The 23,215-nt window shown below is 42.6% G+C and overlaps 1 protein-coding gene across 1 annotated transcript in view; it reads right to left on the bottom strand.

Annotated features, from left to right (window-relative positions):
* ECM1 (extracellular matrix protein 1) overlaps positions 1 to 23,215 on the bottom strand; it is a 41,513-nt gene that overhangs the window by 12,172 nt on the left and 6,126 nt on the right. The window contains exons 2-4 of the mRNA XM_069727064.1: positions 8,696 to 8,776; positions 4,828 to 4,893; positions 3,388 to 3,450 (exon numbers count right to left, since the gene is read on the bottom strand). Of these exons, the coding sequence (XP_069583165.1) occupies positions 3,388 to 3,450; positions 4,828 to 4,893; positions 8,696 to 8,776 (210 nt within the window). The remainder of the gene's footprint in view (positions 1 to 3,387; positions 3,451 to 4,827; positions 4,894 to 8,695; positions 8,777 to 23,215) is intronic.

Genomic DNA, 23,215 nt, shown 5'->3' on the forward strand with positions numbered 1-23,215 from the left:
TCCAGCGATGTCTTCACTGGTAACCAGGGTAAACATCGGTTACTAAGCGCAGGGCCGCGCTTAGTAACCCGATATTTACCCTGGTTACCAGCGTAAACGTTAAAAAAAACAAACACTACATACTTACCTTCAGCTGTCTGTCCCCGGTGCTGTGCTTCTCTGCACTCCTCCTGCATCCTGTGTCAGCGCCAGCCAGCCGGAAAGCACAGCGGTGACGTCACCGCTCTGCTTTCCGGCTGACCGGCGCTGACAGTGCAGAGGAAAGCACAGCGCCGGAGGACAGACACGGAATGTAAGTATGTAGTGTTTGTTTTTTTAACGTTTACGCTGGTAACCAGGGTAAACATCGGGTTACTAAGCGCGGCCCTGCGCTTAGTAACCCGATGTTTACCCTGGTTACCGGGGACCTCGGGATCGTTAGTCGCTGGAGAGCTGTCTGTGTGACAGCTCTCCAGCGACCAAACAGCGACGCTGCAGCGATCGACATCGTTGTTGGTATCGCTGCAGCGTCGCTTAAGTGTGACGGTACCTTAACTCTCTCCCAGAAACTTTTATTTTTTGTGCATCCCAACCAAATATGACATGGAGAACCCTTCTCTTTGTTGCATCTCCAACAAAGAGGGGAGATTGAGCTGTCTATTTTATTCAATATATCAGGTGTTTTATACCATCTTGATATGATTTTATAGTTAAGCTCTCACTGAAGATGTTAAGAAGTGGATGTTTTTGAAGATTGTATGAATTTCTTCTGGGAGAAATGTTGTATTTAGTTCTAATTCCCATTTTTTTAATGAAATCTGGGATCTCCTGTGTTTGGGTTAGGTTCTTATTTATTTCGGCTATCATTTTTTTCCTTTCCTATTGTGTTCATAAATAGTTTAAGGATTTTCGGATCAGGTGCTGAGGTAGAAATGTCTGGGAGATAAAGTTTTGTTACTTCTTGTAGAGTTCGAATTTCCTCATCTTTCAAGTGAAGGTTTTTAGTGAGTGAGCTGATCTTGTTTTTGCTCATACATCTGTTTTTGTACACCAAGGAGTAAATCGGCAAGTTTCTGAAGGGAGTCGAGAGCCTGATTTTCCTCTTAAGAGATCTATAATTATTAGAGATCAAATGCAAGATAGGAGTGGCTTTGCATATATTTGGAATAAGATTCATTTTTCTATTTGCTTTGTGCCATAATCTGAATGTAGTCATAGTGAACGGGTTCGTGATATTATTGTATTTAAATCTATTAAATGGGGTGGGCCATAGGTAATGTGACAAAACCATCATGAAGATCATTCAGCTCAAGTGGAACCCAAAGTTTTGTGGGACAAGGGGATTGCATCTCAATCACTCTTGATATGTGGGTTGATAATCTATATCTTTCAAAATCAGGGAGACCCAAACCTCCTCTACATCTTGATTTTATCAAGGTTTTATGGTTTATCCTATGGTTTTTATCTGCCCGTATAAATTTTGAAATTATATTTTTGAGTTTTTGGAAAAATTGTTGAAGAATGTCTATTGGGAGGGTTTGGAGAAGGTATAGGACTTTGGGGAGAATTATCTTTTTTATAAGGTTGACGCTACCGAACCATGAAACTGGGACATCTCTCCAATTTGATAAGGTAGTCTCAACCAAACAAAACAATGGTTTGAAGTTTAAATCAAAAAGGCGTGAAAAAGAGCAGCTAAGTTTGGTTCCCAAATATGCAATGGATGAGCATTCTTTAAATGGGGAGAGGGATGCTAAATTATTTCTGTTTTCAGGAGATAAAGAAATATGCATGATATTGGACTTGGTGAAGTTTATTTGTTGGCTTAAATTAATATAGAATTAAAGCCACTACTGGCATGTGGAGATCCCACAACGGTGCAGCCTGCACAGTAAACATAACCATGTGTGCTGTGGCATTGCCTGATAAAAGCTAGCATACCGATAGAAGCTGTTCTGGCATATTGTGGGTAGCCAGGAACCAGAACACTGAGCAAGATTGATAATGGACTTGTATCAACAGATTTGCAGAATTCAATTTTCCAGTAGGGCATATCTGGAGGCAAAGCTTTGGCATGAAAGCTCTGGGCAGTGTTCCAGAGCTGTGGGTTTCATAACAGCAGATAAAGTACAAAGCTTTGCTTGCCATTTTAGCCACTGTACATGCTCAGAGTTAAAGTACATGCGTTCTCGATTTCCCTTTGGGTATCAATAAGTATGATATCCTGTCACCTCAACTCCTCCATCCATTTTGGTGGAGTACCGAAATTCCTCCGAGGATTCCTCCACTCATTTTGGTGGAGTACCGAAATTCCTCTGAGGATTCCTCCACTCATTTTGGTAGAGTACCGAAATTCCTCTGAAGATTCCTCCACTCATTTTGGTGGAGTTTTGAAATTCCTCCGAGGATTCCTCCACTCATTTTGGTAGAGTACCGAAATTCCTCCGATGATTCCTCCACTCATTTTGGTAGAGTACCGAAATTCCTCTGAGGATTCCTCCACTCATTTTGGTAGAGTACCGAAAATCCTCTGAGGATTCCTCCACTCATTTTGGTGGAGTACCGAAATTCCTCCGAGGATTCCTCCACTCATTTTGGTGGAGTTCTGAAATTCCTCCGAGGATTCCTCCACTCATTTTGGTAGAGTACCGAAATTCCTCCGAGGATTCCTCCACTCATTTTGGTAGAGTACCGAAAATCCTCTGAGGATTCCTCCACTCATTTTGGTGGAGTTCTGAAATTCCTCTGAGGATTCCTCCACTCATTTTGGTAGAGTACCGAAATTCCTCTGAGGATTCCTCCACTCATTTTGGTGGAGTTCTGAAATTCCTCTGAGGATTCCTCCACTCATTTTGGTGGAGTTCTGAAATTCCTCTGAGGATTCCTCCACTCATTTTGGTGGAGTACCGAAATTCCTCTGATGATTCCTCCACTCATTTTGGGGGAGTTCTGAAATTTCTCTGAGGATTTCTCCACTCATTTTGGTGGAGTACTGAGATTCCTCCCAGGATTCCTCCACTCCCTGTCCTTCTCTTTGGTCTGAATCTTTCACATCGTTTAATCTCGAACGAAGGGGAAAAAAGATCTTCTATGATCTGAGAATTGGGCAGGGAGCTGTGGCATAAGACAGTTAAAGGGCAAAGCCTAGGACAGGTGTACTAGAATTATTATTTTTTAACCCCTTCCCAGCCTTCAAAAGAGTTGGGCATCATTTTGCCAATTTTGTGCTAATAGAATCCCGAAAAATACGGATTCTGGTAAATCTAAAAAAAAATTTTGTAGGAAATTTTTCTCACATTTGATTAATTATGGGTCAATTCGCTCATCTCGATTACTCTGGAATAATGTGCGCAGTTCTGTAGAATGGGGATCAAAAGTAAAATCTCCAAAAGAGAAATTGGGTCTTACCTTCACGTTGTCCCAGTGGAATCTGGGGCTCCATAATTCTTTGCAAGAAGAATCGGTGGTCAGCTGAAAACAGATTAGAAGTTGAGAAATATTTGGGATATATGTCTAAGGGAGAGATCTACCCTAAAATATGTCTGTGGATCATATATATATTTTTTTAATTGCATCTAGTTTTAGAAATTCAGGACCCACATCTACTAGATGAGCGGAGAACAGCTACCAGAAGAATCTCTGGCTTCAGAGCTTCTTGGCTGATTTGTGCGGTAATTTCCTTCGTTTTATCGTCCAGTCTATATGACAGTTATGCAGTTTAATATTCATGTATTCAGTGTTTACACCTTAGCGCACAGTGTCTGCTGCACGCTTTGATTTGTATATAATACAGTCACAGCTGTTTACACCTGTTCACGTTTGCTTCATTCTCTGGTGCATTACATAGACATGATAACACTGAATATTCTAGGGTGTTTAGGGTGGCTAGTGTGTTTTTTTTTTTTTTTAACACCGATCAAAACACTTTTACTGGTTTGTTTGTTTCCTGAGGCAGAGCTCAATATCTCCTAGAATGCTAGGATAAAACTCTGTTTACCTGCAGTCACCACAAGGGGGAGCTCACTGCATTCATATATATATACATTAAAGGGAATCTATCAGCAGGTATTTGCTAAGTAATCTGACAACAGCAGGATGTAGGGGCAGAGACCCTGATTCCAACGAAGTGTCACTTACTGGGTGCAGCAGTTGGAACAGAATCAGTTTTCTCCACTGCAGATCTAGCAGAGCTCTGATTGCTGAGATGTGTATAACCCGCCCACAACACTCATTTGCAGTTTTTTACATTGTGTTGTAGCTGCTAATTAATAATAGGGGTGTGGTTGGACTAGGAGGCACCAGACACCTAGTCCTATAGTGATAATCTCCTGCTGACAAAACACAGATTTAATTAAGACCGCAAAACACAGCCCAGTAAGTGACACATCGCTGGAATCAGGGTCTCTGTCACTACATTGTGCTATTTTCAGATTTAAACTCAGAACCTGTAGAATGTAAGCCTGCAAGGGCAGGGTCCTCTCACCTCTGTATCAGTCTGTCATTGCTAGTTAGCTTACTGTAAGTGATATCTGTACAGCACCATGGAATCAATGGTGCTATATAAATAAATAATAATAATATCTAATTGTATGTATTAATATGCGATGAGCCTAATGGTGGTTACAAGCATTTTCTAGCTCCTCTTTCTCTAGAAGCAGGTTTTTTGTTTTTTTTTAATATTACACGCGCAATTCAGAGCCCTGTTCTCGGGATCGGTCAGACCTTCTGCAAGTTATTGCCTTCCATATGGATAAGCAGTATCTTGCCAAGATGGGAATAACCCTTTAAATAAATCTAGAATCCTCAATAATATGCAAAGCTCTGTAAGAGGGTGAACAATTCTCTTACCTTCACGTTGTTGCATTGGAAACTCGGGCGGCACCTCTTTCTGGAAGATGTCATCATAGTCATCCGCTGCAAAAATGCAAAAATTAACCAGTTGTGAAATATTTCGTATGCATGTGTCCAAGTCTATTGATTTGATGAGGCCTGGTGTAATTCCTCATTTCTCCTCCAGTAGTGCTATAGGGAAATTAAATACAGCTAATGGTGCACCATGAAATAAAACTCTTTCATTGAATTGTTTGAAACAAAGCCCCTTCTAATTCTACTGAAGGGAATAGAAGTATTTATACAAGTATATCACTATGTCTGGGAGTGGGAGTTATATGTGAACAGAGCTCAAAATCTGCATAGTGTTTGATGATAAAATCTCCTCTACCTGCAGTCACCACTAGGAGGAGCTCACTGCATTTATACAGCCCCCATTGAATTCAATACTAGTTGTCTACATTTACATGTGAGGAGCTCCCCCTAGTGGTGGCTGCAGAATGATTTTTATTCTTTATCTTACTTTTTAGTTAATTGAAAACTCTTGATCTACAATATTTATGTGTTCTTATAGATTCATAGTGACAGCCACCAGGTTTGTGATTGCAGCTCTGGGTGTGACTTGAGTATAAGACAATTATTAACAATATTAGTCCTTTGTATGGTGGTATACTTTACTTTGTATGGTGGTATACTTTACTGTAAATAATCTTAAACCAAGTATTTACCATACATGAGTGTCCTCAAGGTAAAATAATGAAGTACATAAATCAACATTAAAACATTATTTGCCAAAATAGATAAAATCTATTAGAAATAGAAAGGTGCTAGGAAAGAAAAAAAAAGGGAACATATTCCAAGGTGTCCCAAAAAAACATGAGGTAGGAGTTCACAATTTAAAGTCAAAGCAATTCAGGATTCACAAAAGATATTGCCTATGTAGATCACTGTTATAAAATGCCAACAATAAGGTGCATCTATAGTCCTGTGATCCAGACAAAAGGCGAATCAATACTATGCAATCAGCTTGAAGTCATATGGAGCTAAACAGGCAGAAAGGGTTATACTCAACAGAATCCCTATACTAAAGTGCCATCCGTGCAAATGCAGCTATGGTCCTATGATTAAAGCAAGGGATAAGTAACATAACCTCCGGAAGAAGAGGAGCGAAACGCGCGTCGGGGCAGAGGGACACCATCATGTGCCTAGCAGTTCAGCCTGACAGGTATAAACAGGTATATATTAGATTACTTATCCCTTACTTTAATCATAGGACCATATATGCATTTGCACGGATGGCACTTTAGTATAGGGATTCTGTTGAGTATAACCCTTTCAGCCTGTGTAACTCCATATCACTTCAAGCTGATTGCATAGGATTCATTCACCTTTTATCTGGATCACAGGACTATAGATGCACCTTGCTGTTGGCACTTTATTACAGGGATCTGCATAGGCAATATCTTTTGTGAATCCTGAATTGTTTTGACATTAAATTATGAACCGCTCCCTCATGTTTTTTGGCACACCTTGAAATATGTTCCCTTTTTTTTCTTTCCTAGCACCTTTCTTTTTTAATAGATTAATTCTATTTTGGCAAATAAATTATGTTTTAATGCTGATTTATGTACTTCCTTTTTTTACCTTGAGGACACTCATTTATGGTAAATACTTGGTTTGAGTATAAGACTTTAAAGCGTAAATCCAAACAGGATAGATGATTGCCACCCATCCTGAAAACACAGCTGGAACTGAATAATGGTCAGGCATGCACGAGACCATTCTATTCATGGTCTATGGCCAAAGATAGCCCACCGCTGGACTCAGGAGTGCCATAAACCTAGAATGGACAAGGGGGGCACATGTGCAGCTATGGCTTTATACCAGCGAGCCCCGTTCTTGGGATAGGCGGAGATACCAGTTATCCTTAAAATGTGTAGGAGATACCTTGCAACGATGGAAATAACTACAAGGCAGAATTGGGAACCTTATTTCTGCAGGGACCATTGGGATATTTAGACCATAACTAGGGGGACGTACAAAATCAACATGAAATGTCCCCAACTATATTTGATCAAACATTTAATAACTCTCCCTAATGTGACAGCTGGAGCTGCTTCTCTTTCATGTGGCTGGGATGTTAGGTGCTAGTGATGATGTTACTACTCGTAACTGATTTCCAGATTTGTGTCTTGCATATACATGACAGGAGAAGCCGGGGGATATACACATGATAGGAGACACAGGGGGGGGAATATACACATGATAGGAGACACCGGGGGGGGGGATATAAACATGATAGGAGACACCGGGGGGGGGATATACACATGATAGGAGACACCGGGGGGGGGATATATACACATGATAGGAGACACCGGGGAGATATACACATGACAGGAGATGCTGGGGTGGCATATATACATGACAGGAGACACTCAGGGCATACACATCATAGGAGACGCCAGGGGGGAATATACATGACAGGAGACTCCGGGGGATATACATGACAGGAGACTCCGGGGGATATACATGACAAGAGACACTCAGGGCATACACATCACAGGAGACACTGGGGGCATATACACATGACAGGAGATGCTGGGGTGGCATATATACATGACAGGAGACACTCAGGGCATACACATCACAGGAGACACCAGGGGGGAATATACATGACAGGAGACGCCGGGGGATATACATGACAGGAGACACTCAGGGCATACACATCACAGGAGACGCTGGGGGCATATACACATGACAGGAGATGCTGGGGGGCATATATACATGACAGGAGACACTCAGGGCATACACATCACAGGAGACGCCAGGGGGGAACATACATGACAGGAGACGCCGGGGGATATACATGACAGGAGACACTCAGGGCATACACATCACAGGAGACGCCGGGGGGTAATATACATGACATGAGCAGCCAAGGGGATATACATGACAGGAGATGCTCGAAGGGGGGGATATACATGACTGGAGATGCCGGGGCATATGCACATGACAGGAGAAGCCGGGGGAATATAGATGACTGGAGACACCGGGGGGTATACATGATGGGAGAACGGGGGGGGGGGAATATACACATGATGGGAGATGCTGGGGGAATATACACATGACCGGAGATGCCGGGCCAGGAGAATACACATGACGAGAGACACCAGGGGCATATACATCACGGGAGACGCCGGGGGCATACACATGATGGGAGATGCCGGGGAAATACACATGATGGGAGACGCCGGGGGCATACATATGATGGGAGATGCCGGGGGCATACACATGATGGGAGATGCCAGGGGAATACACATGATGGGAGACACCGGGGGCATACACATGACAGGAGACGCCAGGGGCTTATACATGACAGGAGACGCTGGGGGCATATACATATACCTGTCATCGATGGTACTGCCCACATAGTATGTCATGACACAGGACGTAATCCTTTATTCCATGTGCCACAGCGTCCAGTAGTGAACACTGCGTGCACGCAGTGTCAGGAGCAACTAAAGGGCCGAGGGACGTTGACTTGCTGGCCTCCAGCCCAAGCACTACATTCCCTGGCCCGTATACTGGGGGATCCCTGCTTTAAGGAAAAGAAGATTTTTGTACTTACCGTAAAATCTTTCTCTTTGCCTTACTTGGGAGACACAGGAACCATTGGAGCAGCCTTCTGGAATCCTTCCTGGCTTTCATGCAACCAGCCCGCCAAGTCTTCACATACCAGAAGCAACAGGTTCTCTTCTGCATGACGGGATCCCTTTTTGTTCCTGTTCAGGAACGTGTCTGCTCCAATTGTTCCGGTGTCCTCCAATGAAGTGCCTGAGAAATGGAGATTATTCAATATTTTCAAATATTAAGAAATGAGTCTCACCTAAATGTTGTCCCATCACAGGAAATTGCATCACCTCTCTCTGTAACATGTCATGGTGATCAGCTATTGGGATCTCTTCATCTGCAAACATCAAGAATGTATGGTTTATGTGTCTTACAGCATTCACAGGGTGCAGAACTGTAAAAAGGTTAGACATGTCTATTACCTCCATTAAAAGGTGTCATAACTACAAGATTATCTTGTTTTTCCCACTGAGAGCATTCCCATTACCTCCAGTGGTATAGCATGGGTGGCCAGTGCCCCATTAAAAATGTTGTTCCAATAGTGCCCCTTCCATAAAAGAAAAATGAAAAATTATACTCACCTAATGCAAGCAACTCTTGCACAGAGTGACGACATTGCACCTACAGGACAGGTATTCCTGGGGCAGATGGCCTCCTGCTCCATCATAGGATTCTAATAGATTGGCATCATGTTGATGAAAATACTGGTCAAAGTGGCGCTCGCCCAGACGTACGGGACATATGCATTTCCTCGAGCTACCGATAATGCTATTTTTTTGCACCCCTAAGAACTTTTCCGTCCTTTCCCAACGCCCTATACCACTATCACAGTAAAAAAAAATGCAAAAAAGGGTAAATGCCACGCTTTCCAGAGATACTCTATGTAGGGTTTCTTTTTTTTTGGCTCACCTGTAGAGTTACTCCATATTACACAATAGCCCATAATACTCCATAATACACAAGGATTCTCCGTCGTCACAACACTGGCTATGAATAATCATGTAATATGCAATTACTAGACCGAAGTTCACATAGAAACTTCCCCAAAACCAGTCCAGAACGTGGAGCAGATGGAACTGACTCATGGCTCGGTTCCCCTTTATTTTTGTCAAGTCGACAACTTTAGGATTTATCATAATCTCATTATGAGCTGCCATATAAGATGCACTATCAAATTGAGGGGATATGTTAACATTTGCAATGGCCTTATTTTGGGTTACAAGTGGTTGGGCATGTTTAAGAACAGCTTGCGCCATCCAAAAAAAAAAAAAAAATCGAGAATATGATACTTAGCCAATGGCAAAAAGTATGGAATCACCGCCCTTGGAGGATGTCCATACAGTTGTTTAATTTTGTAGAAAAAAAGCAGATCACAGACATGGCACAAAACTAATGTCATTTCAAATGGCAACTTTCTGGCTTTAAGAAACACTAAAAGAAATCAAGAACAAAAAATGTGGTAGTCAGTAATGGTTACTTTTTTAACCAAGCATAGGGGAAAAATTATGGAGTCACTCAATTTTGAGGAAAAAAATATGGAATCATCCTGTAAATTTTCATACCAAAAAATAACACCTGCATCAAATTAGATCTGCTCGTTATTCTGCATCTAAAAAGGAATGATCACACCTTGGAGAGCTGTCGCACCAAGTGGACTGGCATGAATCATGGCTCCAACAAGAGAGATGTCAATTGAAACAAATGAGAGGATTATCAAACTCTTAAAAGAGGGTAAATCATCAGGCAATGTTGCAAAATATGTTGGTTGTTCACAGTCAGCTGTGTCTAAAATCTTGTCCAAATACAAACAACATGGGAAGGTTGTTAAAGGCAAACATACTGGTAGACATCAAAGTGTCAAGACAGGAAACTTAAAGCAATGTGTCTCCTAAACAGGAAATGGACAACAAAACAAATGAGGAACGAATGGGTGGAAACTGGAGTCAACGTCTGTGACCGAACTGTAAGAAACTGTCTGAAGGAAATGTGATTTACATACAGAAAAGCTAAATGAAAGCCATCATTAACACCTCAACAGAAAAAAACAAGGTTACAATGAGCTAAGGAAAAGCAATCGTGGACTGTGGATGACTGGATGAAAGTCATATTCAATGATGAATCGCAAATCTGCATTGGGCAAGGTGATGATGCTGGAACTTTTGTTTTGTGCCGATCCAATGAGATTTATAAAGATGACTGCCTGAAGAGAACATGCAAATTTCCACAGTCATTGATGATATGGGGCTGCATGTCAGATAAAGGCACTGGGGAGATGGCTGTCATTACACCTTCAATAAATGCACAAGTTTATGTTGATATTTTGGACACTTTTCTTATCCCATCAATTGAAAGGATGTTTGGGGATGATGAAATCATTTTTCAAGATGATAATGCATCCTGCCGTAGAGCAAAAACTGTTAAAACATTCCTTGAAAAAAGACACATAAGATCAATGTCATGGCCTGCAAATAGTCCGGATCTCAATCCAATTGAAAATCTTTAGTGGAAGTTGAAGAAAATGGTCCATGACAAGGCTCCAACCTGCAAAGCTGATCTGGGGACAGCAGTCAGAGAAAGTTGGAGCCAGACTGATGAAGAGTACTGTTTGACACTCATTAACCCCTTTACCCCCAAGGGTGGTTTGCATGTTAATGACCGGGCCAATTTTTACAATTCTGACCACTGTCCCTTTATGAGGTTATAACTCTGGAACGCTTTCATGGATCCTTGTGATTCTGACACTGTTTTCTCGTGACATATTGTACTTCATGATAGTGGTAAAATTTCCTTGACAATACTTGAGTTTATTTGTGAAAAGAATGGAAATTTGGCAAAAATTTTGAAAAATTCACAATTTTCCAACTTTGAATTTTCATGCCCTTAAATCACAGAGATATGTCACACAAAATACTTAATAAGTAACATTTCCCACATGTCTACTTTACATCAGCACAATTTTGGAACCCAAATTTTTTTTATTAGGGAGTTAAAAGGGTTAAAAGTTGACCAGCAATTTCTCATTGTTACAACACCATTTTTTTAAGGACCACATCACATTTGAAGTCGCTTTGAGGGGTCTATATGATAGAAAATACCCAAGTGTTGCACCATTCTAAAAACTGCACCCCTAAAGGTGCCCAAAACCACATTAAAGAAGTTTATTAACCCTTCACGTGTTTTACAGGAATTTTTGGAATGTTTAAAAAAAAAATGAACATTTAACTTTTTTTCACAAAAAATTACTTCTGATCCAATTTGTTTTATTTTACCAAGGGTTACAGGAGAAATTTGACTCCTAAAGTTGTTGTAAAATTTGTCCTGAGTACGCCAATATGCCATATTGTTTGGGCGCATGGCAGACCTCGGAAGGGAAGGAGCGCCGTTTGACTTTTCAATGCAAAAATGACTGGAATTGAGATGGGATGCCATGTCACATTTGGAGAGCCCCTGATGTGCCTAAACATTGAAATCCCCCACAAGTGACACCATTTTGGAAAGTAGACCCCCTAAGGAACTAATCTAGATGTGTGGTGAGCACTTTGAACCCCCAAGGGCTCCACAGAAGTTTATAATGTGGAGCCGTAAAAATAAAAAATCTTAATTTATTCACCAAAATTATTTTTCACCCCCAATTTTTTATTTTCCCAAGGGTAACAGGAGAAATTCGTCCACAAAAGTTGTTGTACAATTTGTCCTGAGTACGCTGATACCCCATATGTGGGGGTAAACCACTGTTTGCGCGCATGGCAGAGCTCAGAAGGGAAGGAGCGCCATTTGACTTTTCAATGTAAAATTGGCTGGAATTGAGATGGGGCGCAATGTCTTGTTTGGAGAGCCCCTGACAGGGCCGGACTGGCCATCGGGCAGTTCTGGCAAATGCCAGAAGGGCCGGTGGCAGTAGTGGGCCGCTCGAGTGTGCCGCTGTCGGCACACTCCCCCCCCGCTGTCGGCACACTCCCCCCCCGCTGTTGGCACACTCCCCCACGCTGTCGGCACACTCCCCCACGCTGTCAGCACATTCCCCCCCGCTGTCGGCACACTCCCCCCCCGCTGTCGGCACACTCCCCCCCGCTGTCGGCACACTTCCCCCGCTGTCGGCACACTCCCCGGCGCCCCGCATTCAACTATACTGGTGTCATAGGTACAGTTGAATGCAATGATGGAGGAGAGAGCGTCTGCTGTCGCTCCCTCTCCCATCATTCCCCACTCTGCCTCTGACACTGCGGGTGCGCGATGCCGTCATATCATCGCGCACCTGCTGTGTGTCGGGTGGGCAGACTGCATCTGCTGAGACCGGAGCCTGGAGCAGCGCAGGGCATGAGGAGAGGTGAGGAGAGTGTTTTTTATATATATATACATCAATGAGTGATAACTGGATTGTGGGGCTATGGGGGGGGGCTGCATTACATTCTATGGGGGCTGTGCTGCATTATATTCTATGGGGGCTGGCTGCAATACATTCTATGGGGGCTGTGCTGTATTACATTCTATGGGGGCTGGCTGCATTACATTCTATGGGGCTGTGCTGCATTACATTCTATGGGGGCTGGCTGCATTACATTCTATGGGGCTGTGCTGCATTACATTCTATGGGGGCTGTGCTGCATTACATTCTATGGGGGCTGTGCTGTATTACATTCTATGGGGGCTGTGCTGTATTACATTCTATGGGGGCTGTGCTGTATTACATTCTATGGGGGCTGTGCTGCATTACATTCTATGGGGGCTGTGCTGTATTACATTCTATGGGGGCTGTGCTGTATTACATTCTATGGGGGCTGTGCTGCATTACATTCTATGGGGGCTGTGCTGCATTACATTCTATGGGGGCTGTGCTGCATTGCATTCTATGGGGGCTGGCTGCATTACATTCTATGGGGCTGTGCTGCATTACATTCTATGGGGGCTGTGCTGTATTACATTCTATGGGGGCTGGCTGCATTACATTCTATAGGGCTGTGCTGCATTACATTCTATGGGGCTGTGCTGTATTACATTCTATGGGGGCTGTCCTATATTACATTCTATGGGGGCTGGCTGCATTACATTCTACGGGGCTGTGCTGCATTACATTCTATGGGGGTTGTTCTCCATTACATTCTATGGGGGCTGTGCTGTATTACATTCTATGGGGGCTGGCTGCATTACATTCTATAGGGCTGTGCTGCATTACATTCTATGGGGCTGTGCTGTATTACATTCTATGGGGGCTGTGCTGCATTACATTCTTTGGGGGCTGGCTGCATTACATTCTATGGGGCTGTGCTGCATTACATTCTATGGGGGCTGGCTGCAATACATTCTATGGGGGCTGTGCTGCATAATAAAAAAAAAAAAAAAAAAAAAAGGTTCCTCGCATCATGTTCTCATACACTTTATGCAGTATTAGCCCTCTGTGTCTGTACTGCTACATACTTAGGCAGGTAACTGGTTCATGCAGCTTTACATGAACACCTGAGCCTTACACTATAGCTGGTCCGAATAACTAAAGCAATTGTTACCATCCACCTCTCGTGTCTCCCCTTTTCCCCATAGTTTGTAAGCTTGCGAGCAGGGCCCTCACTCCTCCTGGTATCTGTTTTGAACTGTATTTCTGTTATGCTGTAATGTTTATTGTCTGTACAAGTCCCCTCTATAATTTGTAAAGCGCTGCGGAATATGTTGGCGCTATATAAATAAAATTATTATTATTATTATTATTATTACATTCTATGGGGGCTGTGCTGTATTACATTCTATGGGGGCTGTGCTGTATTACATTCTATGGGGACTGAGCTGTAATGCTGGATACAGCTGTAATTATGTTATATAGTAGTGTTACACTCCCCTCACTTCTTGTAACCTACAAGTGTACAAAGATATTATACAGTCACCATGCGACAAGTGGGCCTGTGTAACTTCAAATGCCTGGGCTGAATTTTAGTCCCAGTCCGGCCCTGGCCCCTGATGTGCCTAAACAGTGGAAACCCCCCAAAAGTGACCCCATTTTGGAAAGTAGACCCCCTAAAGAACTTATCTAGATGTGTGGTGAGCACTTTGATCCCCCAAGTGCTTCACAGAAGTTTATAATGTAGAGCCGTGAAAATTTAAAAAAAATCTTTTTTTTCCACAAAAAGTATCTTTTAGCTCCCAATTTTGTATTTTCCCAAGGGTATCTGGAGAAATTGGACCCCAAAAGTTGTTGTGCAATTTGTCCTAAGTACGCTGATACCCCATATGTGGGAGAAAACTTCGGTTTGAGCACATGACAGAGTCGGAAGGGAAGGAGTGGCATTTTGGAGTGCAGGCTTTGATGGACTGGTCTGCGGGTGTCACGTTGCGTTTGCAAAGCCCCTGATGTACCTAAACAGTAGAAACCCCCACAAGTGACCCCATTTGGGAAACTAGACCCCCTAAGGAACTTATCTAGATTGTGGCGATCACTTTGAACCTGCAAGTGTTTCACTTATAACGCAGACCCATGAAAATATAAAATCTCTTTTTTTTCCACAAAAATGATTTTTAGCCCCCAGTTTTGTATTTTCCCATGGGTAACAGAAGAAATTGGAACCTAAAAGTTGTTGTCCAATTTGTCCTGAGTAAGCTGATACCCCATATGTGGGGGTAAACTACTGTTTGGGCGCACGGCAGAGCTCGGAAGGGAAGGAGCACCGTTTTACTTTTTCAACGCAGAATTGTACGGGTTGAGATTGGACGTCATGTTGCGTTTGCAGAGCCCCTGGTGTGCCTAAACAGTGGAAACCTCAAAAATTCTAACTCCAACCCTAACCTCAACACACCCCTAAGCCTAATCCCAACCCTAACCACACCACTAAACCCAACACACCCCTAACCACAACACATCCCTAACCCTAATCCCAAACCTAACCACACCCCTAACCCTAATCCCAACACACCCCTATCCCCAACACACCCTTAACCCTAATCCCAACCCTAACCACACCCCTAACCCTGACACACCCCTAACCCAACCGTAAACGTAATCCAAACCCTAACCCCAACTCTAGCCCCAACCATAACTTTAGCCCCAACCCTAACTTTAGCCCCAACCCTAACCCTAACTTTAGCCCCAACCCTAACTTTAGCCTCAACCCTAACCCTAACTTTAGCCCCAACCCTAACCCTAGCTTTAGCCCCAACCCTAACGGGAAAATAGAAATAAATACTTTTTTTATTTTATTTTTCCCTACCCTATACACACCCCTAACCCTGAGACACCCCTAACCCATGGGCGGACATACCGCCTGTTCAACCTGTGCAACCTCACAGGGGCACAGAGCGGGAGGGGGCCCCCAACAGACATAAAAAGCAATGAATGTGAATGACAGCCGGCGACAGTATTACTGCTAACAGGAAAAGCAGGGGGCCCGCTCTGCTGCATGCATGTGATAATAATAATAATCTTTATTTTTATATAGCGCTAACATATTCCGCAGCGCTTTACAGGTTGCATACATTATCGTGGCTGTCCCCATTGGAGCTCACAATCTAAATTCCCTATCAATATGTCTTTGGAATGTGAGAGGAAACCCACGCAAACACGGAGAGAACATACAAACTCTTTGCAGATGTTGTCCTTAGCGGGGCTTGAACCCAGGACTCCAGTGCTGCAAGGCTGTTGTGCTATCCACTGCGCCACCGTGCTGCCCGTGATATGACAGTTAAACGGGCCCCCCTCCTCACCTGCTAGCATATATTATGCTGCTGTCCTGCCGGCTGTCACTGCTGCGGTCTGCGGTGAGATGACGGGTAGCAGACTCTGGACCAGGAAGAGAGGAGGGAGGGGGAGGGCCTCTCAGTCACAGTGAGTCACTGAAGCTTGCTCTGCTTGTGACTCACTGTTGCTGTGCACATGCAGTAGTTCGTGCACTCTTCCCAGAGCCTCAGTGATCCGTGGGACTGGGTCTTTACATTACATATGAAAATAGGGGGGTGAGGGTAGGAATGAATTAATCACTAGTCTAGGTAAGGGAAGGGTTGCCCGCCTGAAATAAATGTATTAAAATAATCGATCCACTATATAGGGGGTGGATGGGGATAGAGATCTACAGAGCGCCTGGTACATGTTTAAGGTTATATGGAGTGCACAGTGATATTTGTGCATGGTGACCTCTCAGCCAATCACACACTGCCTTAGGCTGGGTTCACATTACGTTTCCGTAGTCCATTAGATGGACTGTGTTACACCGTGGCATAACGCGGTGTAACGCAGTCCGTTAACGCCGCCATTAAGCCCTATGTTGGAAGCATCGCTAGCGCACGCCCCAAAATGGGCGTGCACTAGCGATGTGCCGTCATTGAGTGACGGACCCTGGGACGCGAGCTGCAGCGTTTCCGGGTTCGTCACCGCTAGCACAGATAGAGCATCTGCTTGCTCTATCTGCACTAGAACCAGAAACACATGGGCTACTTGCACATTGAACAAGACTGTAGGAACACGTTCACACACCACCAACAAACTTGAAGACACAAAAGAGCACAATGAGGCCAAAAATACTGTTATAAAAAAAATCACATTAATAAGCAAGTGCTAGTCAAAAGATGGAAAAAAACCAGAGTATTTAGTTGATACTTTTTTTGCAAAAAAATGTATACTAAGCTGCTCCACCAATCTTCAAGGTATACCCATATAGAACAGTCCTAACTAATGTATATAATCTCTATCTGATGTATTTAAAAACCTGATTATCTGTATAGTACCTGTATAAGCAGGGTTCAGATAGGGAATATCCATGTGGACATGCTGGATGGAACAGCTTTAGTGCAATTGACCCATAAGGAGTGGTGGACTCCCCAGTCTTGTAGAAACAAGAAAACAATTATAGAATCAGAAACACATGGGCTACTTGCACATTGAACAAGTCTGTAGGAACACGTTCACACACCACCAAGAAACTTGAAGACACAAAAGAGCACAGTGTGTGAACGTGTTCCTACAGACTTGTTCAATGTGCAAGTAGCCCATGTGTTTCTGGTTCTATAATTGTCCACATGGATATTCCCTCTCTGAACCCTGCTTATACAGGTACTATACAGATGATGAGGTTTTTAAATACATCAGATAGGGATTATATACATTAGGTAGGACTGCTCTATATGGGTATACCTTGACGATTGGTGGAGCAGCTTAGTATACATTTTTTTGCAAAAAAACGTATCCACTAAATACCCTGTTTTTTTTCCATCTTTTGACTAGCATTTTCTTATTACTGTGATTTTTTTACAACAGAGTACTTTTGGCCTCACTGCTCTTTTGTGTCCTCTATCTGCACTAGCGCGATGGCATGTCGGCACTTGTGTTAACGCAGCCCGTTTAACGCATGTGTTGAATGGGCTGCTGTTAATGCAGTGTGAACCTAGCCTTACAAGCACATCTGTGATTAGCTGACAGGATGATCTGCAGGTGTCTTCTGTGCAGATATGACATCAATTGCATGACTGCTTTGTGTTATATTCAGTTATTAAGTATGGAACTTAAATTTATTATTTAGAGTTGATAGTTGTGTTCTAAACTGATAATAAATATTACAGCCTATGGAGGGGGCAGGGGACCCGGTAAGATTTCTTGCACAGGGGCCCTCTGCAGTCTGTATCAGCCCCTGCCCTAACCCAACCGTAATCCAAACCCTAACCCCAACTCTATCCCCAACCCTAACTTTAGCACCAACTCTAACTTTAGCCCCAACCCTAACCCTAACTTTAGCCCCAACCCTAACTTTAACCCCAACCCTAACCATAATGGGAAAATGGAAATAAATACATTTTTTTTATTTTATTATTTTTCTCTAACTAAGGCAGTGATAATGGGGGGTTTGATTCACTATTTATAGCGGGTTTTTATGTCGGGTTTTTATGATTTGCATGCTGTCACACACTAAAAGACGTTTTGTATTGTAAAAAATATTTTTTGTGTTACCACATTCTGAGAGCTATAACTTTTCCATATTTTGGTCCACAGAGTCATGTGAGGTCTTGTTTTTTGTGGGACGAGTTGACATTTTTATTGGTATCATTTTCGGGCACATGACATTTTTTGATCGCCTTTTATTCCGATTTTTGTTAGGCAGAATGAACAAAAACCAACAATTCATGAATTTCTTTTGGGGGGGCGTTTATACCGTTCCGCGTTTGATAAAATTGATAAACCAGTTTTATTCTTCGGGTCAGTACGATTAGAGCAATGCCTCATCTATATATTTTTTTTACATTTTGGCGCTTTTATACAATAAAAACTATAGAAAAAATAATTATTTTTGCATCGATTTATTCTGAGGGCTATAACTTTTTTATTTTTTCAATGATGATGCTGCCATATTCCGATTTTTGCGGGACAAGATGACGTTTTCGGCGGTACAATGTTTATTTATATCCGTCTTTTTGATATGTGTTTTTCCACTTTTTAGGGTTAGGGCTAGGGTTAGGGCTAGGGTTAAGGCTACAGTTAGGATTGGGGAAAAAGTTAGGGTTAGGGTTGGGGCTAAAGTTAGGGTTAGGATTACATTTACGGTTGGGAATAGGGTTGGGATTAGGGTTAGGGGTGTGTCAGGGTTAGGGGTGTGGTTGGGTTAGGGTTTCAGTTATAATTGGGGGGTTTCCACTGTTTAGTCACATCAGGGGCTCTCCAAACGCGACATGGCGTCCGATCTCAATTCCAGCCAATTCTGCGTTGAAAAAGTAAAACAGTGCTCCTTCTCTTCCGAGCTCTCCCGTGCGCCCAAACAGGGGTTTACCCAAACATATGAGGTATCAGCGTACTCAGGACACATTGGACAACAACTTTTGGGGTCCAATTTCTCCTGTTACCCTTGGGAAAATACAAAACTGGGGGCTAAAAAATTATTTTGGTGGAAAAAAAGGATTTTTTATTTTCACAGATCTGCGTTATAAACTGTAGTGAAACACTTGGGGGTTCAAAATTGTCACAACACATCTAGATAAGTTCCTTGGGGGGTCTAGTTTCCAATATGGGGTCACTTGTGGGGGATTTCTACTGTTTAAGTACATTAGGGGCTCTGCAAACACAATGTGACGCCTGCAGACCAATCCATATAAGTCTGCATTCCAAATGGCGCTCCTTCCCTTCCGAGCCCTGCCATTTGCTCAAACGGTGGTTCCCCCCCCCCACATATGGGGTATCAGCGTACTCAGGACAAATTGGACAACAACTTTTGGGGTCCAATTTCAACTGTTACCCTTGGAAAAATACAAAACTGGGGGCTAAAAAATAATTTTTGTGGAAAAAAAAGATTTTTTATTTTCACGGCTCTGCATTATAAACTGTAGTGAAACACTTGGGGGGTTCAAAATTCTCACAACACATCTAGATAAGTTCCTTGGTGGGTCTAGTTTCCAATATGGGGTCACTTGTGGGGGTTTCAATGTTTAGGCACATCAGTGGCTCTCTAAACGCAACATGGCGTCCCATCTCAATTCCAGTCAATTTTGCATTGAAAAGTCAAATGGTGCTCTTTCCCTTCCGAGCTCTGCCATGCGCCCAAACAGTGGTTTACCCCCACATATGGAGTATCAGCGTACTCAGGACAAATTGTACAACCACTTTTGGGGTCCAATTTCTTCTCTTACCCTTGGGAAAATAAAAAATTGGGGGCAAAAAGATCATTTTTGTGAAAAAATATGATTTTTTATTTTCACAGCTCTGCATTATAAACTTCTGTGAAGCACTTTGTGGGTCAAAGTGCTCACCACACATCTAGATAAGTTCCTTAGGGGGTCTACTTTCCAAAATGCTTTCCCTTGTGGGGGGGGTTTCAATGTTTAGGCACATCAGTGGCTCTCCAAACGCAACATGGCGTCCCATCTCAATTCCTATCAATTTTGCATTGAAAAGTCAAATGGCGCTCCTTCCCTTCCGAGCTCTCCCATGCGCCCAAACAGTAGTTTACCCCCACATATGAGGTATTATCGTACTCAGGACAAATTGTACAACAACTTTATGGGTGCATTTTCTCCTGTTACCCTTGGTAAAATAAAACAAATTGGAGCTGAAGTAAATTTTTTGTGAAAAAAAGGTAAATGTTCATTTTTATTTAAACATTCCAAAAATTCCTGTGAAATACCTGAAGGGTTAATAAACTTCTTGAATGTGGTTTTGAGCACCTTGAGGGGTGCAATTTTTAGAATGGTGTCACACTTGGTTATTTTCTATCATATAGATCCCTAAAAATGACTTCTAATGAGATGTGGTCCCTAAAAAAAATGGTGTAAAAATGAGAAATTGCTGGTCAACTTTTAACCCTTAAACTCCCTAACAAAAAAAATTTTGGTTCCAAAATTGTGCTGATGTAAAGTAGACATGTGGGAAATGTTACTTATTAAGTATTTTGTGTGACATATCTTTGTGATTTAATTGCATAAAAATTCAAAGTTGGAAAACTGTGAAATTCTCAAATTTTTTGCCAAATTTCCGCTTTTTCACAAATAAATGCAGGTAATATCAAAGAAATGTTACCAGTAATATGAAGTACAATATGTCACGAGAAAACACTGTCAGAATCACCGGGATCCGTTGAAGCGTTCCACAGTTATAACCTCATAAAGGGACAGTGGTCAGAATTGTAAAAATTGGCCTGGTCATTAACGTGCAAACCACCCTTGGGGGTAAAGGGGTTAAGGACGCGGCAATACTAAATATATGTACTTTTATTTATTTTTTATTATTTACATAAAGAAATGTATTTATTGTAACAATTTGTTTTACTATTTATTTAGGTGTTTTGTTTTTTTTTTTGTTTTTTTTTACACACATGTAAATATTTTTTTTTTCCTTTTTACTTAGTCCCAGTGTGGAACATCATGTTATAATGTCAAATCGCTGATATGACATTTTGCATTGCACTGTGTCACATCAGCGATCTGACAGGTACTGCAGGAGGCTTGCCGGTGCCTGATCTGAGCAGGCGCTTGCAAGCCACCTCCCTGCAGGACCCGGAAGGAGCCCTGCGTCCTTCTTGGATCCAGGGCCTGCAGGGAGGAGGACAGAGGAGACGCTCCCTGCGCGATGCTTCCCTATGCCGCCGGAACGCTGCGATTATGTTTGATCGCAGTGTTCCGGGGGTTAATGTGCCAGGAGTGGTCTGTGACCACTCCTGGCACATAGTGCTGGGTGTCAGCTGTGATTGTCAGCTGACACTCGGCTGCACTCCCCCCTTGAGCGCGGCTGATCGCGTTAGACGTACTATCCTGTCGGTGGTCATACGGGCCCATACCACCTCGACGGGATAGTACGTCTAATGTCAGAAAGGGGTTAAGTCCATGCCTCAGAGACTGCAAGCTGTTTTGAAAGCCAGAGGTGGTGCAACAAAATACTAGTGATGTTTTGGAGTGTTTTTTTTGTTTGTTTGTTTTTCATGATTCCATAATTTTTTTCTCAGAATTGAGTGATTCCATAATTTTTTCCTGCGAATTGAGTGATTCCATAATTTTTCCCTATGCTTGATTAAAAAAGTAACCATTACTGACTACCACATTTTTTGTTCTTGATGTCTTTTAGTGTTTCTTAAAGCCAGAAAGTTGCCATTTGAAATGAATTTAGTTTTGTGCCATGTCTGTGATCTGCCTTTTTTCTTCAAAATTAAACAACTGAATGAACATCCTCCAAGGCCGGTGATTACATAATTTTTGCCAGGGGTTGTATCATAGCAAAAGAGGACAGCCACTAAAAGGTCTGTGGCAGGTTGGATGTTACCTCCCAGGATCTAGACGTGTGACTCCTCGGATGCTAAGTGGAACGATCTAGGGCGCTTATAAAATAATTATCCTGCCTGAGAAGATTATTAGTATACAAAAAAACTTGTCTCTAGTGATTGCAAGTTATCCCGAAGTGAGTCATCTCGGCCAAATATGACAGGATCCTGGAAACCCTCACATTCAAAGTGTCTTCGTTGGTGTTCCACTGGGGATGATGGTAGCCATTTTGGATTACCCACCCTGTGTGAACGTACCCCATTTATTAGAAACATTGCTGTGAGCTTTGCTCTGACTACTGGGGGACCAAACACAGGTATAGTGTGCACATCCCCAATGCAGTGAGGTTGTGGTCCTACAACTATGTTTGCAGGTTCCTAGAGTTCCGTACATTCTTACCCTTTGATCTGTTAATTTCGGACTCTGGTTTCTCATGAGCGAGCTTTCCTGCTGTCACATAACAGAACTGCTGATTAGAACCTTGGGCCTTTCCACAGCTGTTTGCAGGTGGCTACAAAACAACAGCACATTCTGTTCTGGAGTGTTGTAGCTGTCTGCAGGAAGCCGGAGATCACAGGAGAGACATCATCTGACCATCATACAAGCTGTGTGTTTGTGGCCCAGATAGGACAATTTACATGTGGAACAATTTTGCATCTAATAAAATCCCAGCGATTTTTTTCTAACAGTGTGCGCTAAAATTCACAAATCCATCTTTTTGGACAGTAACATGATTCAAATGACAGACACAGTCTACTTACAATGATAAACAGTGGACCTGTCAAGTGCCATAAATTGGTATTTTTGTAACCTGGTGTAAATGCTGTCATTCTCCCAAATCCGGCAATGTTTTTCTTTTCTTCCTGTGCCTCTTCATTCCTAAGATATGGCCTCTGTCTCTTTGTATCTATATACAAATCTAGTCTATTTAGCCAAGTGGGTGTAGTCCTCAATGAAACAGCCAGAGAAGATTTGCAGACCACACTCACTTGGCTAAGACAAAGATTTTTCTACAAGGAAGAGGAGGTCATATCTCAGGAACGGAGAGGCACAGAAAGAAAAGAAAAACATA

Source organism: Ranitomeya imitator, chromosome 1 (assembly GCF_032444005.1).
Source record: "Ranitomeya imitator isolate aRanImi1 chromosome 1, aRanImi1.pri, whole genome shotgun sequence".
Lineage (NCBI taxonomy): Eukaryota > Metazoa > Chordata > Amphibia > Anura > Dendrobatidae > Ranitomeya > Ranitomeya imitator.